At 40.4% G+C, this 17,704-nt stretch overlaps 1 protein-coding gene across 1 annotated transcript; it reads left to right on the top strand.

The window, feature by feature from the left end:
* The first annotated feature begins 1,663 nt into the window (after positions 1-1,663).
* GATM (glycine amidinotransferase) lies at positions 1,664-17,392 on the top strand. The gene is made up of 9 exons (XM_020912853.2): positions 1,664-1,820; positions 3,316-3,534; positions 8,995-9,190; positions 10,149-10,339; positions 11,449-11,586; positions 11,727-11,891; positions 13,109-13,172; positions 13,624-13,740; positions 16,356-17,392. Exons 1-9 carry the CDS (start codon positions 1,752-1,754, stop codon positions 16,466-16,468), a joined length of 1,272 nt encoding a protein of 423 aa, XP_020768512.1. The 5' UTR covers positions 1,664-1,751; the 3' UTR covers positions 16,469-17,392.
* The last annotated feature ends 312 nt before the right edge of the window (positions 17,393-17,704 follow it).

Below are 17,704 nucleotides of genomic sequence, written 5' to 3' on the forward strand. Positions count from 1 at the left end.
TGGCAACCCACTCCAGTGTTCTTACCTGGAGAATTCCATGGACAGAGGTGCCTGACAGGCTACAGTCTATGGAGTTGCAAAGAGTCAGACATGACTGAGCGACTAACACACATACATACGATGTCAATATCCCTTGTGCGGACTTCCTGTCCCCTTACATCCCTTTATTGAGGAGCAGCAACGCATCGCTGGCCACACGAAGTACACTGAGAGAATTAGACCTTAGAGGTGGCAGCATTTGATTGTAGGGAGAAGGCATTTTGTAAATTTTGAGAAATGCTAGAGATTTCCCAAAACCTTTACTAGAAAGGTGACACCTTCATTAGAAAGGTGAAAGAATTTGATCCCGGGTCACAAAGCAAGTGAGTAGCAAACCTAAGACAGGAACCTAGTTTACTGGCTCCTTTCACCCGATTATCACATTCCACATTCAGAGGCCTCCTTATTGTTAGAGTTGCTGAAACATTACCTCATATTCATATAGCTCTTAGTGCTACATTAAATTCTATGTTACAGTCTCTCCTTTTGGCCCAGTTGTGGGCTGGAGACAATAAATGCAATTGTTCTCCCTTTTAGGATAAGAAGATTGCAACTCAAGAAGACACATAGTAGTCTATGACAGAGTCAAGACCAGAACCTAGTTTTCCCAACTCCCTCTCCCAGGCTATTTCCACAGTGCTATCCTGCTTGTCTTAGAGCCTTCTGTCAGTGAAGTGGAAAACAAATGTGAGACACCAGAATTTAAAAGACAGCTCATTAAAAATAATCAATTACATTATTTTGTAGGCACAGACATGAAATACTCAAATCTACAATCTCCTGTCCTAGCAATTTAAAGGTTAAAGCGAGTTCTCCAGTTCTACACAAATCCACAGCAATTAAAACCTCGCGCTCTTAGGGTGCTGCTTTCCTAACAAATGTACCCTTATCAAATTGAAACAAAAATTTAAATACATAAAATTGAAGGGAAAAGGAAAAAACTCTCTGTGGTCCTCCCTTGTTTCTGGCCCACATTTATCTCTGTTTTCCTGAGTTTCTCAAGCCAAGGGCACATGGCCAAAGACTATTGGAAAGGCACGTATTCCAAAGAACACCCAACCGGCTAGTGGGTGGACCGCGCAGCACCCCAGGAGAGGATGACTCAAATTCCAGACCTAGTCCCCTCGAGTCTCCATCCCGGTGTTGCTCTAACAAGCTCCCAAATCTTGAGGTGGTTTCGTTCACTGCAAAATAGGGGGATTGGGTCAGTCTGTGCACCGAGATGAACTTAAATTTAAGGCTGTACTCATTCTTTGCATATTTAAATCCATAAATGTGAATTTAAAACTATCTATATCTATCTATCTATCTATCTATCTATCTATCTATCTATCTATCTATCTATCTATATCTCTCTCATTACATAGCCTCATCAGTAGTAGCGTCCCCCCTCTCCGTCGTTCGGGGGGCCCCGACAGGCCACTGCATACGCCAGTGGGCGGATCAACACGCTAACAAAAGGCCGGTTCGAAGGCCTCGCCGACTCGCCGACTCGCCCCCGCGCCCCCGCGGTCAGCACAGTTCCTAACTCTGGCGGCCCCGCCACCTGCTCCCGGCAGCCAATGGGGCGCACCGGGGGCGGCTGGGGCGGGGCGAGGCTACAAAAGGCCGCGCGTGAGGACACCGCGCCGCGGACGCGCTCTCGGGAGGCTCGGGCGGAGGCGGCCGAGCTCCGGACACGGTCGGCGTGAAGACCAGGCGGGCGCGGGGCGATGCTGCGGGTGCGGTGTCTGCGCGGCGGGAGCCGCGGTGCCGAAGCGCTGCACTACATCGGGTCTCGGGTGCGTGCGCCGTCGCCTCGTCGGCCGGCCGCGTGCTCTCCCCCTCTCGTTCCCTCGCTGACCCCCGCCAGCTTTGCCCGACCGTGTTCTTTCTGGGCCCCGTCGGAAGCCCCGCTTCAAGAGCCTCCGCCGCCAGCCGGGAGCTCGGCGGTGGCCCTGGGGAAGGGGGGGCGCGCGTTGGGGCCACACCCGGTGGACGCACGGGCTGTCTGAGCAGGGGGCGCCGCCCTCCCCAGCCGGATGGGGGTGGGGTGAGAAGCAACACCTCTGCGTGAAGGGTGGGCTCGGGGGTGGGGTGACAAGCAACACCTCTGCGTGAAGGGTGGGCTCGGGGGTGGGGGTGGGGGCTCAGGGCCCGGGGTGGGCAGAGAGGTGGGCAGGCGAGTAGAGCGGACGGACGGGAGAAGGGGCGAAAAGGGGCTCGGGGACATAGGGGGAGCGAGCAGGCCCGTTCCAAGTGTAACATGGAGTCTTGAGACGCAAGGGGAGTCGGAGCGAGTTCGATCTTTACCCGGATTTCTGTCCGGTCCTGCCCTCTGCTTCCCTGGTATGCAGGCAAACGCCTGCAGACCCTCTCTAGCTCTGGGGCTGGAATAGTCGGGCAGTTTGGCTTCCCCCTGCAACTGGCTTCAGAGCAGCTGTCACTCCCTCTTGTTTTGGTCTCCAACCTGGCTCCCCTCCTTTCCCCTTCCTAAGACTTTTAACAAAGATTTGGGGGCGGGGGGGGGGGGGGGGGGGGCGAGGTTTGTCCTGCGTATGAGGGACTCTCCCTCCTCTAGAATTTATAGGCTCTACATTTTCAAAAGGCTTTTATGAAGTTCTTAGATCTCCTTTCCAGTCGTTTAAATTTGTACGTGGGTTAGTTAATCCTTATCTTGGCTAGGGTACTATGGACCATCTGCAAAATGCAGCCCGTAGCACTTGGTCACTCTCTCATAATTGCAGTGCCAAAGAATGTGAAGTGTATGTCAGTGAGGAGAAATTTATGGCTTGAAACTGATTATTCTCAAAGATAAAATCCTTTACAAATGCTTTCTATATTTTCATTTGGGGAGGTGGGGGAAACTTTAATATTAGTAACCTTTGATCTGGAGGGGGAAGGAGGCTCCCTCCCCTGCTGGACTTAGCAGGGAGGTTGCTTTCCTGGCTTTCTGGGAAGAAGGGTGACCCATCAACCACAGAAGAAGTGCTTAAAGCTTGATTGCAGAAAACTATTCTGAGATGTGTATGGTATTTAGGGACAAAATATTCTGAGGAGTTTTAAAGAATTATTCCAACTAACAACATAGGTTTAAAAGTACATGTATAAATAAACAAGAAAGTACAATCTCCTGTAACCCCACTACCCACCTATAGGCTAACATCTCAGTTTACTTTCTCTGCAAAGATTTTAAATGCCTGACTGTGTTAGCGTAGGTTTTCATCCCACCTCTGCTTCTCCCTCCCACAAGTACTGTACAGGACCACACAATAATCTCTTCTTTGTTCTTGGAAGCTTGGAAGAACTGTAACAGGATGGGTGCAGCGAACTTTCCAGAGCACCCAGGCAGCTACGGCTTCCTCCCGGAATTCCTGTGCAGCTGATGACAAGGCCACTGATCCTCTGCCCAAGGACTGCCCTGTCTCCTCTTTCAACGAATGGGACCCCTTAGAGGAAGTGATCGTGGGCAGAGCAGAAAATGCCTGTGTTCCACCGTTCACTGTGGAGGTGAAGGTAAAGCAAGGGTTTCCCATGGCTGCTGTCTGGCTTCTGCCCCCACTCCTCTGGAAATGCATTCTCTCTAGCTTACCCAGGACGACCCAAGTCCAGTGGCTGATGTTACTTTACTTGGCATCTCTGCACTATTTGACATCATTTACTCCAGGGATTACTCCCTCCTTCAGGTTCCATGAGACCTTTTCTGGGGGTGGGGGAGTGGATATTAGTTTTTTCACTGTTTCTCACATCACGTTCTTTTACTGTCTATAATGTTGGGATTGAACCGAATTTCACTTTAGCTGTTCTCACAGTTTCATTCCATGCCTGCATTCTGGTCCAGATCTCTCTCCTGAATTCTGTCCATATGAACATGCTAAATTCCTTATGGGATGTTGCCACCAGACTTCAAACGTGGCACATGTGAGTTCAGCTACCAGCCACTCTGCAAAACTGGGGCCTTCTTCATTCCTTTCTTTCAGGTTTTAGCATTCCTATTTATTTTTCAAGCTAAACGTCAAAGAATCATCTTTTATTTCTCCTTCAATCACATCCTACACATCCATTCTCCAAGATCTAACAAGTCTTTGGTCAAGATGAACCTCAGCTCCATCTCTCTGCTACTATCTTAGGTCAGGATCTCATCTGCTGCCTGAACTGTCGCAGTTAACTCCTAACTGTGTGTGTGTGTTAGTCAGTCGTGTCTGACTCTTTGTGACCCCATTGATTGTAGCCCACCAGGCTCCTTTGTCCATGTGATTTTCCAGCAAGGATACTGGAGTGGGTTGCTATTTCCTTCTCCAGGGAGTCTTCCCAACCCAGGGATCGAACCCAGGTCTCCCGCATTGCGGGCAGATGCTTTACCCTCTGAGCCAGCAGGGAAGTTAACTCCTAACTGGTCTCCCTTACTTGCTCTACTCTCTAAACCACTTCCAGCTTCTGTCAGAGTGATTTTTTAAAACCAAAATTCAGTCTTGTTACTCATCCGCTTCTCTCAGTCCTGTATTTTGCCAGCCTCTCGCCTCTTAATAATTTCCCCCAGTTTTCAGCAGACTTCGTAAGATAACCATATAAACAACCAAAGTAGACTACCCACTGTTCCCCAAACAAGCCTCAGGGCTTTGCTCCCACATAAAACTCTCCCACATACCTTCCTGCACTCCTTTAGTCCGCAGTTTAAACCTCCTCCTCTTCCTTCCTAGTTCCCCTGGCACCTCCCACGAAGTCTTTCAAGGTTTCCCTGGCAACAAGTAATATCTTCCCTTTTAAAAACTCTTAGTGCTCTTTATCTGTAATATTTTTATAACCAGAGCCTCTGTGGGCTGGTGTTCTAGTTGTATACGGCCTAACAGCTCCATCCACACTGCAGACACAGTCTAGGCTTCCATTAATAATAGGTTATGAATATATCTTCGGTACACTTAAATTCCTCCTGAATGTTAACATATTATTTGTAATGTGGATTGAGGAATTAAACAGAAATCATCATCATCAGATATGTTGCCTATCTTGTATCAGGTCTCCAGAGTTATTAGCACAAAAGAGCTTCCCTTCATCTGGAGAGAGAGGATATTTATAATGTTTATGTTTAGCAACTGAGATTGTTGGCAGTTGAATACAAGTGCCAGGAGAGGGAAGGGAAAAACAGTGACCAAGTGCTGGACAATTAGGAAGTCTTCCTAAAGGAAGAAAATAATTCTTGAGTTAGACTTTGAAGAGAAGGCTTCTGATTGTTCTGAAACTACCTTTGGTTCTGATATGTGAAATTTGATGAACAGATTAATTTATGTACCATCCACATGTTTTAAAAAGGCATGATCTTTTTAAAGTCTTTTCTTAGAAGGACTTCTCATCCCCTAACCATTTTATTGTGTTGATTGCTCAGTCGTGTCTGACTCTTTGCAACCCCATGGACTGTAGCCCACCAGGCTCCTCTGTCCATGGAATTCTCCAGGCAAGGATATTGAAGTGGTCTGGGTGAAATTAAATTTCAAATTCAGGTGTAGTTTATCCTTCTATTTGTCTTCAGAATGATTGACTTTTATATCATGTGATCTTATGGAATCGGACTTCTAAAACATTATTTTGAGCTCTTCGTTATTTGACTTAAGACCTTATATTTTGGAATTTGATGGGCTTTTGGAAGGTGTGCTAGGCTAAAGTCAGGAGACCAGGACTGAATTAGTTATTTCATAAAAGCTTAGTAGCTAATCTCAATTGATCAGCTGTTTGACCTTGTGATCTTGATTCCACAAATTTCTGGGCCTCACTAAAATGAAGATATTAAATGGTTTGCTATCCATCTAATGAGATTAAACAAGAAGGTAAAGGGTTAAATGTTAATTATTTTTAAAGGAAAAAACTACAGCTCATTATAGTTGTATGGATGCAGTTTGCCAAGTCCATTGAGGATGTAATCATTGTAAATAATAGTAGCATTAGCAGTACTGATTTCATTCATTTCTCCGGTTATTTCTGCTTTATGCCACATGAAACTAGGTATTGAGAGAGAAGAAATTAAATCGAAGATTAGAAGGCAACGTCTTACCTTCTAGTTGGAGGAATATGACAGCTATATAAAGCAGCTTGGGACCAGTAAAATATAAAATAATGTAGTAAACTATAGGTAGTTACAGCATAAGGTATGCTGGAAGATATAAGTGCTAGAGAAATGGGAATGAGGAACATAGTCATCAGGAAGCACAAGTTTTGAAAGCTATATGGCTTTTTATTCTGCAAAACATAATGAATACTTTTGATCAAATATGTGTTTTTTGTTTTGCTTTTTTAAATAATGCCCTTGATGAAAGGACTAAATTTTAAAACTATAAAGTCGATCAAGGTTAATGTAATGTAAGTTTGCAGCTGGATAAATAATAAGTTTCTACTGAGATTTCCTAACCTTCCAAAGACAGTGTTTAAAATTTATTTGGCAAATAACCTCTGAAGGATTTTAGGCTCTGAATGACTATCCAGTTTCTATGAATACAGCCACATCTCCATAACGGATGATTAAAAAATCACATGCTAAGCATTTAGTATAGTGTTTTTTTTTTTTAAATCTTGCAGACACTTGGTAAATGATTGCTAACTCATTTATCAGGGTTCTAAAGGAAGTGTAAATAATTTTCAACTATCTCTTGGAAAATGCAGTCTAGCCTGATCATTTAGACTTTGTCCAACCTTTAGCCAGAGTTTTAGCTATACAAGAGAATTCACACTTGTTCAAATAACTTTTTTTCTCCCAGGAAAGTTTACTTTATATTTATCAGGCAAGCTCCACTCTGCACAAATAGTCACATGGGCTACTCTGGAATGTGTCCAGTGAGACAACATGGCTGCGCCTCTGCTGTTACCCAGTGTAACACTTTGAAAGGCTTCTTGTCCCCTGGTGGACTGTAAGAGATGTGCCTGGCATGAGAAGGAGGAAGCAGTGAATGGATGAGTAGTACCAGGATGTGTCTGAGAGGAAAATAAAGAGCCATTATTATCCTCTCCTCTGCTTGCCACTGCAGGACTTCCTAGGAGTAGAAAACAGTAGAGTGCTCTTAATTTGTTTTTTTTTTTTTAAAGAGTGAATAGATCTTAAAAAGCACTCACGTTTTTGATTTTGATAATATTGTTTATGGGCCAGAATTTGAGCTTATTGTTTGTCTATAGATCTTCAAAATGAAAGCAACTAAGTGATCCTTTAGACAGGGCTTGGCAAGGTTTTTCTGTACAGGGCCAGATAATTGTTTCAGGCTTTGGACACCATAGGTCTCTGTCATAGCTACACCACTCTCAACTCTGCACTGTGGTGCAAACCCATCACAAACAATGTGTAAGTGCCTGTGTGTGTGTCTGTGTTCCATAAAACTTTATTGACAAAAAAAAAAGGCAGCAGTCCAGGTTTGGCCCATGGACTTTAGTTTGCCAGCCCCTGTTTTAAGCTTCACTGGCTTCTCCCTGTTTGCTGAAGACCTGTTTTTCAGATTTTTAGTCCATCTCCAGTAGGCTCAGCTCCAGCCTAATTGATGTGAACCTAGATGTTGAACTGCCAAGAGACAGGTCTGCTTCCATATGTTTGATATTTATCAGGCTGAGATGAAAGTGGAAGTAGAGACATAAAATCTGGAAAAAATATGATCTTTGACACTAAGGAGCTAGGCATCTAGACAGGTCTTATCTCATTACCCAATTTCCCCTTCTTTATGGCACTTAACCACTGTCTGAAATTGTCTGATGGGTGACGGAAACCTTATAGGACATGATTAGAACTCGTAGTTTTCTGGTTAATCAGTAATACAAAGAAACATTTTAAAAACACCAGCTTACATTTTTTTAAAAACTTAAGACATACAAATGTACATTGCCAATCTTTTGATGAAGGTCCAAGGCTTTTTCTTAGCATTTAGATCTTCTGATTGGAATTCTGCTTTTTCTGTGTTGATAAATTATATCCATATGCATCCCTTACATTTCCCCAACATATTTCTTTAATTTGACTGAGAACTTGGCACAGGCAAAACAATCTGAACGCACAAGCCTTCAGAGTTTTATACTTTTGAAAACCAGCATTTTAGTTGTTGTTACCTACCCTAATTCAGTAGTAATTTTTGGCAATTGATTGAGCATTTTTAAAACATTCAGCTTCTTTCAATTGTCTTTTAAATAGCCCTTGGACACTTCCTAAATGTTAAGCTTTTTTTTTTTTCCCCCGGCTACTTAAAAATTTGTGAATTTGCCTATCAGATCACTTCTTTTTATGGTGAAAGACCTGAAGCAATAGGAGAGCGTGGATGGATTGGGGAGAGAAGAGCTGTGGTGGGGAGACTTATTGGCGGGGAAGGATAGGAAACACTAAAAGCAGACTTGTATCGCAGCACAGTTTTGCCAAGTGGTTATTCTGCTGAATAAGAAAATAATCACAAATGGATTTTTAAGAGAAACAAAGCATATTTGAGAGCACGTCCCTAACCTTTAAGGGAGCAATGTCCTATTTTTCTACAAAGCGTCCTGAAGTGCTGTTTTTTAGACAAAATTCTGGGATGCGTGGACAGGCACGGTTTTATCATCTATAAGTGTGCCTTTATTCTCTTTATCTATTCTGTTTGTTCTCTTACTTGATTTCATTGCAACTGTCCATTGGGAGTACCATGTCCTATTTTGTTTATACAGCATGTGAACACTGGCCCAAGAGCATTCCAAGCCCGTGTGAGGGCAGACATGCTGTGCGTGTTAAGGCATGAGATCTCAGGCCGAAGGAAGAAAAGCTCTCAAAACATCAAGAGAATTTAGAGATCTTCATTCAACAAATATTGATTATCTCCCCGGAGAGTCAATCAAGTGTGCTTGTTTCTGGGGATGAACACTAGACTGATGTAGTCTCAGTCTTAGTTCTTTTAAGTTACACAAATTATTGTTCACAACCTATGAACCTATTTTGAGTTGTATTTTTTTTCCTGTTAAGTTTCATTTACTTTCTTCTGGTTCTAGGCCAACACATATGAAAAGCACTGGCCTTTTTACCAAAAGTATGGGGGCAGTTATTTTCCCAAAGATCATTTGAAAAAGGCTGTTGCTGAAATTGAAGAAATGTGCAATATTTTAAAAATGGAAGGAGTGACAGTGAGGAGGCCTGACCCCATTGACTGGTCACTGAAATATAAAACTCCTGATTTTGAGTCTACGGGTAAGTCATGTTGAATATTTAAACTGCTAGTGTTTAAAGTTTTTCCATTTTTCTCAATATGTAAGGGGAAAGCTCTGGTTATTTCTCAGAGATTCCTTTGTTTTAATAATCTTTCAAAACTTTAAAGATTATTTAGGGACAGTTTAATTCTTTTTGGTAAGATTGAAATGTACACATTCTCCACTCCATTGTCAATCTAGAGTCTCATTAAAAAAACCTCCTGAGCATTTCCTTTCATAAGAACAGTGGATTCCATTTAGTTTTCCTCATGAACAGAAATTAAAAGGGGAACAGAACATGGTGGGAATACATTCACTACAAATTAGGGATCCCCGATACCCCTAGTTTACTGCTTACCACTGCATGTACATCAGCAGCAGGATACCAATCCTGGAAGTACCTTAAATGCAAGAAAAAAAAATCGTGAGCAAAGAACATGAAAAACTTGTGAATGAGTTTAAAAATAAAATGTAAAAATTTGTTTAAGGGGTGGGGGACAGAAACATTCCCATCTTATTTTTAACTGACATTCTTGCAAGATTGTTCTTGTGCCTGAGTTCAGTGTGTTCTAATGTACAGTTGTAAAAGTGATCCTTGGCCCAGTTTTCATCTTGTAGTACTGATATTCCCTGAGAAACACTGTTAGGAGCTATAAAAGGTGAAAACTTGGTGGTTCAGTATCTCTTCAAACAAGAGGTGCTTTGGGTTTTTTTTGTTGTTGTTTTTTCTTCCTTTCTTCTTTTTTTGGCTTCATCATCCCCATACAGAATTCATGTTAACATTATCTAGCATGTATCATTTAATATTTTTTCATCTGCATGTAATTATATATATTATACACATATAAATTTTCTGTAATTTTTATTTTTTTACCAAAGAAAGGGATCATATTATATAGACTCTTCTGTCTTGGAAATCAGCATCACTGAGGTTGCTCTGGAATTTTCTGGCTTAACAGGTTTATATGGTGCGATGCCTCGAGACATCCTGATAGTTGTGGGAAACGAGATTATTGAGGCTCCCATGGCCTGGCGCTCTCGCTTCTTTGAGTACCGTGCATACAGAGCAATTATCAAAGACTACTTCCGCCGTGGGGCCAAGTGGACAACAGCTCCTAAGCCCACAATGGCTGATGAGCTTTATAACCAAGTAAGTCCTCAACTGTAGGAACGCTTATTAGTAACTTTTTAAAACAATCCACAGAGACTGAGAGATTCTCTGTTACCTTGTATTTATTATGTATTTCAGAAACTGAGATCACCTACTTTTCAATAAATGATTGTCTTATGATGAAAATAAGAGTAAATGATATTGTGATAATAATAGCTAACACTTATTGTTGTTTACCACGTGTCAGATCTTGAGCTAAGCACTTTATATACCTCTTCAGTCCTGTTTATTTTTCACAGCCCTATGAGGGAATAGCTTCATTCCACTACAGGAAAGAATACTTGCCTAAAGGCATGTACCTATTCATTGGTGGAGACAGAAGAGTCACTACGCTGAACTTCAGCCTCTTCTAGAAAAAGAATTTGGTCTGTAGGCCATATTTACAGTAAAAGGAAGCATATATGTCCCTTATCAGATCACTTACTATTTGATCACTTATGCAAAGAATCAAAAAGTCAAAATTTCTTTAAACCCTCTATGAGTTTAAAGACAGAAGTAAGTGGGACTTGCCTGGTGGTCCAGTGGTTAAGACTCCGTGCTTCCAATTCAGGGGGTGCAGGTTCATTCCCTAGTCGGAGAACTAAGATCCCACATGCTGCATGGAGTAGCCAGAAAAGTAAAAAAAAAATAAAGACGGAAGTAATGAATGTGTTACCCAATATACACACCCCATCAGATTTAGTTGGGGATGCATGGCAATTCATTTTATGGTAAGAGTTAGGCTCAGGGCCAAATTCCTTTTCTAAAAGAACAGAATGGCTTCATCCTGTTGATTTTCAATACTGTGGATAGCTTCATAAGTCAACGTATGGGTTATGGAATATTTTCATCTGTATTCCTCTGTATCACTTGCTTCCAAGTATTGAATATCAGAAACTTGTCTCGACTAGTTTTTCAATTTCTTTGGTTTTGTTTATTTTGGTTTGCTTAGCATAGGCTTATATCTTCCCAGGCATGTTTTGGTCTAGAACCGGGTAGTAATATTGGGGGAAATGATGACATTGAACTAATTTCTTAGTGATAAAGGCCCTATGAATCATTTCCTCATGAACCAATGCATTGCGTGTGTTCGTTCTTGTTCCAATTAGGATTACCCCGTCCATTCTGTAGAAGACAGACACAGATTGGCTGCTCAGGGAAAGTTTGTGACAACTGAGTTTGAGCCATGCTTTGATGCTGCTGATTTCATTCGAGCTGGAAGAGATATCTTCGTACAAAGAAGCCAGGTTGACAAAGGCTGCCTTGGAAATTTCTCACTTTACTATTATCTTTTACATTTCCAAATTAAAATATTTTCACCCTGTTTTTACTTACCTAAACACAGAACCAAGTTTTTACAGGCTTATGTCCCTCTCTCTATTTTCAGGTTACAAACTACATGGGCATTGAATGGATGCGTAAGCATCTTGCTCCAGACTACAGAGTGCACATTATTTCCTTTAAAGACCCCAATCCAATGCACATTGACGCCACCTTCAATATCATTGGGCCTGGTCTTGTGCTTTCCAACCCTGACCGACCATGTCACCAGGTAGGGGAGTTCTTAGGACTCTGGAAAACGAACCAAGAGTCTGGCAACTGAAGGAATTGCCACTTTTATTTTAAGCACTTCCATGATTCCTAATAGTTCTAAATGACAGAGTCAGCAATGCTCAATATTATTATGATCAAACACTGGATTGCTTATGTTACGTTTACTACAGGATGTCCAACACAGAAATATACATTTGTAATTGTGATAATTAGACTTTAACTTTGGCTGCTTGCTGCTGTCAGAGCCTCAGTTTTGTGCTTTTGTGTGTGTTTTATTGAACATAGTAGTATTAACTCATAACTTGCAGGTAAGGTTCCTCAGCAGCTGAATTGCAAACAAGATGATCTCTGCATGTCTGGGGTCACACCACTGGGTAGAAGGTGTCTTCTTCCCTCTCCAGTGGGGACCCTTTCAGCCCCCCACCTCCACCCTGCAGGGAAGGAATGGAGCCGCTGCTCTTGCAGCCTCCTACCTCTGCCCACTGCCCTCTACTTCCAATTGGGCGGTGAGTGATTTTGTGTTATTTCTGGGTTGCAGTACACCAGTGTGAAATTAACTATTTTACCGTATCACTGTTCATTTCCATTCCATATGTTTAGACCCAATGACAACAATTACCTATTGATTTCATTTTATATAAATTATATATATTAAATATTTTAAGACATAATTTATTGACATACTAAGTGGGTACATGATCATAGGGATGGTTGGGTTGTAATAGGTCACTAAGGACAGTTATGGTTCTTTGGGAGTACACTGCTAACATCTGTTTTTATACCATGATCACAGATGCAAGGCGACAGACTGTGAAGTGGATGGACTGTGGGTTTGACATAGTCATATTCTGTGTTCTTATAAATAGGAAATATTTTCATTTTCTTTAATGAGAATTTCTCAAAGAAAGTGTCTTTGGTTTTTTCAAATCTCTGAAACCTGTGAAAAGCACAAGAATATTTTTTTAAGCTTTTAACTTTTCTCTTACTTTTTTAACTTTAATCTGGCAATCTGAGGATTTTGTGTACATTTTAACTAAGATTCAGACAAAATCATCCAAATGTTTTGAAATTTTAATTTTTTAATTTTGACATTTGAGAAGACAGATTCTCAAAAAGAACTGTTAATCATAAGGACTACCGGAGGCCAAGAATAAAAATAGTATCTATTAAAGATTTAAGTCTCTTTGGGTTTGGGGGGTTTTTTTGGTCTTGCAGATTGATCTTTTCAAGAAAGCAGGATGGACCATAGTTACTCCTCCAATACCAGTCATCCCAGATGGTATGTTTACTTTTGTATACTCATAGCCTACAATGATTACTTCAGTGGCCAAGAATCTTCCACCTATAGACAGCAGCCCACATATTAGCAATTTAGAATGTTTTCCCAGTAAGGACTAAATTGGCGCTTGGGGCTACAGGTACTAGAACAAGGCTAGACTTGTGTTCACAACCTTTCCTTCCATAGAAAATGAAAGTGAAAATACAAGAAAAATCAGTATAAAACAACATCACAGGAAGCAAGAAACGACTTTTTAAAGACAACAAGGTGAAATCCATGTGTGTTGATTCATAACTTTTACAGATAGCCTTAGGATTAAAATAAAACTTCACAGGGAAACTGAAATACTGGAAGAATTGAGCTGTCACTTGAATATTCTTCACTTTTGAATCTTTTTTGCTTTAACCAAGAATGGCAGCAGACATGATTTAACAGTTGTCGCTATTTTTAGATCACCCACTCTGGATGTCCTCCAAATGGCTTTCCATGAATGTGTTAATGCTAGATGAAAAGCGTGTTATGGTGGATGCCAATGAGGTCCCAATTCAGAAGATGTTTGAAAAGCTGGGTATGTAGAATAAATGAAATATGTTGCCATATTTGAAAATATTAAATGATAAGTGACATGATAGGTCTGATGTGTGATTTAGCTAATTAAATTTCTATTCTTTTTAGAAGTACCAAATTATTATTTCATAGATGGACAGTATATTTGTTTTCAACAGTCACAACCTCAAAAGGTTGGAAATGCATCCCAGGCTCCTTAGATACCCCTTGGCAATAAAGTGTATCAATCTTCTATGACTTATCTAAACTCCTGGTGCCCAAGGGTGGAGAATTATCCCTTTGCAGATGAGCACATAGATGGTTTGTCTCTTTCCCAAGTAAGAAATTGTTGGACTTTGCTGGTGGCTCAGTGGTAAAGAATCCGCCTGCCAGTGCAGGAGACATCGGTTTGATCCCTGATCCAGAAAGATTCCACTTGCCACGGAGCAACTAAGCCTGTGCAATATAACTACTGAGCCTGTGCTCTAGAGCCCCGGAGCTGCAGCTACTGAAGCCAGCACACTCTAGGGCCCACGCTCTGCAACAGGAGAAAACACCCCAGTGAGGAGCCTGAGCATCGCAACTAGAGAGTAACCCCCATTCACCACAACTAGAGAAAAGCCCTCACAGATACGAAGACCCAGGACAGCCAAAGAAATTATTTTAAAAAAGAAATTGTTGGGATCCTTTAAAAGTAATTTAATTGTCATTACATATTTTAGAGGACATATAAGGATACAAATACTGAAGTAACTTAGATAAGCACTGTGAACAAACAAACGAAATAAAGAGTGTCAGTAAATCATTTCAGCTTTGAACTAAAAAAGCAGGACTAGTTATTACTTGGATGGGAGTTTAGTTTTCCTGGTATTCAAAATTTAGACCAGTTATTCTATACTGAGAAAAGCGTTGAAAGAATTTTCATATGGCTGTTATTAGGGTGCTTAAGTGTGTGTGTTTGTCACTCTATCATTCTATTTGACATATCACATATTTGACATTAACACATATTCAAGTGTTAAATAAAGCCAGGCAGTACATTTGTTGAAATCAAGTCCTGTTTTATGTGTTATATTTCAGATGTGCTACTCAGAAGAGATTGTTTGCCTCTTTGAAACATCTCTCTTTAAAGAAGTATCAGTCAAAAAGGATTAGCCTATTAGTTTTAGATTGAACCCAACCTGATTATTTCACCCCTAATGCTATGCCAACTTTTCCCCTCTGGCTTTTTTTAATTGCTTGGGTTAAATTTCCTTATCCATTAAGATTTTATTGTTTCTCAACTTAAAATATTATAAAGTACCAAATAATTGATTTATAACTTAAAAAAAATTTTATTATTTATTTGACATGCTGGGTCTTTGTTGCTTCATGGGCTTTTTTCTAGTTGCAGTGACAGGGGCTAGTCTCCAGTTGCAGTGCGCTGGCTTCTCATTGTGGTGGCTTGTCTTGCAGAACACGGGCTCTAGGGCGCACGGGCTTCAGTAGTTGCAGCTCCTGAGCTCTAGAGGACAGGTTCAATAGTTGTGGCCCACAGGCTTAGTTGCTTCACAGCAAGTGGGATCTTCCCAGACTAGGGATCAAACCCGTATCTCCTGCATTGGCAGGCAGAGTCATTACCACTAAGCCACCAGGGAAGCCATATAGTTTTATTTTTAATAAAATCTTTTTGAACATAGGGAACTTGTTAAAGCAAATTGAATTCTCTCCAATTTAGGGCTAATACAGCTATAGCCATCTCACTAATTTAGGTATGTCTTTCTATCAGGAAACATATGCTTGTTTGTGGTTAAAAGCCCACTCCTTAACCCATATCAAAACCCTATTTTTATTCTTCAAAGTCCTGCTCAGTCTCACTTTCTCAGGAAAGGCTTTTCAGATGACTCATGGTGCCTTTCTGACTACCAATGGACTTAGCAACTCTGTAGCTCAGCTTCCCTCTCAAAATAATGGGCTCCTGGAGACAGAGGATAATAGATTTTCTTTTTAAAATCCAATTATGCCAAACACAAGATTCTTTCTAAATGCCATTGGTTGCTTGCACCATGCACAGCATCACCATGTTAATACACATGGTGCCAGATTAAACTGATTGGCTGAAATGCTTTGGCACCTGTATGGCCATACCACACAGATGAGCTCTGTTCCACTATTTCCTTGAGGTGGCCTGGTTGAGCTAATTGTGTCAGATAAATTCTGCTTATATGTGAGTAGGTAAAGTCACCTTTTTAAGGTGACTAAATTTTCCTTTTTTCTTATATTGACATGGTAAAAATGGAAACAGTCTAACCCAGTAGTTAAAGCATAATTCTAAAAGGACTTAACATTTTATTACTTAGATTGTTTTTGAACATTTGTGAGATATGTCTGCTTATGAAACCTGTTGACGTGTGAATAGTCAGTAGAACAAAGTAGACTTCAGAGTCTCTGCTGACTTTGTGGTGAAGGTTTTATATTAGCAGTGGAATAGATTAGATGAAATATAATTGGTGAAAATAAAAATCGAAAGACTATCCTAGGTTGGGGTAGATTTAAGGGTTAGAACAGCAGGATTCCTGTCCATTTTTAGGCTTACTTCTGTAGGAAAATCTTCACACGAATCTGTCTAACTGGCCATGTCTCTCTCTTTCCATGCAGGTATCAGTACCATTAAGGTTAACATTCGTAATGCCAATTCCCTGGGAGGAGGCTTCCACTGCTGGACCTGTGATGTCCGTCGCCGGGGCACCCTACAGTCCTATTTTGACTGACCAGGCCTGCTGGGGCTTGGGGCTTTGCCTCAGATAAACCTAGGAAGCTTAGGGACAAGGTTCATTTTCCTGCTTTAAAAAGTGCATCAACTGTAGTGCTTTAAACAATCATATTTTTAACAGGGGTCTTCAGCCTGGGTTCTTTTTATTACTTTTCTCTGATAAAAGGAAAATAACTTGTGTTAGGTCTTACTCTCTACTCCTAAATTTTTTACTGTTTGGCTTCAAGCATAAAAATTTGGTGAATGTCTACCAAAACAAAAATTAGTCATTTGAGTAACGTGGCCACTAATACATTTAACCGTCTACCTCCGTTTTTAATTTTCTTTCCATAAGGCAGCTTGAAATGTTGGTCTTAATCTTCACTTTTGTTTTTCCTTTTTGCTAAACTTGTGAATGTTTGTATCACTTCTTTTTTTCTAAATGAAAGACTCAGAATGTATACAGATCTTAAGTAGAACCAGATAATTGTCTCTTTTTCTAATAAGGAATTCTGTTCATTTTAAAAAATAACCTAGACTATGCAAACATTGAAGTGAATTTTCCATAAATATTTTTAATCTTCTCATCTCAACATTGGTGATATTTGCTACTAAAAACCTTTTCATACAACTTACCTCATTTCAAATGATTTATTCTCATCTCTTTTTTTTCTTCCCTGTTCAAAATTTTACAGAAATATTTAGTGCAATAGGATATAACTATAAGTTACAGTTCCTAAATTTTCATGTTCAGTATCTAATGGATACTTTGGTAATCTAAGATTTGTTTACAGATGTGCACATTATTTAAAGCACAGACTTTAAAAGCATTAAAAAAGAAAAAACTAATGGAGGTAAAACCTACATGTCATGTGAAATAATTTTAGTGTTGGATACTGTACATGTATTTTTATTCTAATAAACTTTTGTGTTACAGAATGGATTTTATCAGTCTAATTACTTTAAGCATAACTAAGTTATGGGAATTAGCTCTTGGAACAGAATTCTAATGTGTTGGATTAATTGATACATTCATCCCCAGTAGATAAAAATTTAAACCTAATACTTGTATTCAGAAATGTTTAGCAGTCAGATTTCATTTATTGATTAATCCAATCATTCAACAATATCTGAATGTATTCTGAATATAAGGGACTAGGCCCCGGAAGAGGATAAAGTCTCCATTCTCAAGATGCTCAATATTTTGATCTATGAAAAATCTGTGGAGTTGGGGGCAGGGAGAAGTATACTTTGA

Source organism: Odocoileus virginianus, chromosome 6 (genome assembly GCF_023699985.2).
Source record: "Odocoileus virginianus isolate 20LAN1187 ecotype Illinois chromosome 6, Ovbor_1.2, whole genome shotgun sequence".
Lineage (NCBI taxonomy): Eukaryota > Metazoa > Chordata > Mammalia > Artiodactyla > Cervidae > Odocoileus > Odocoileus virginianus.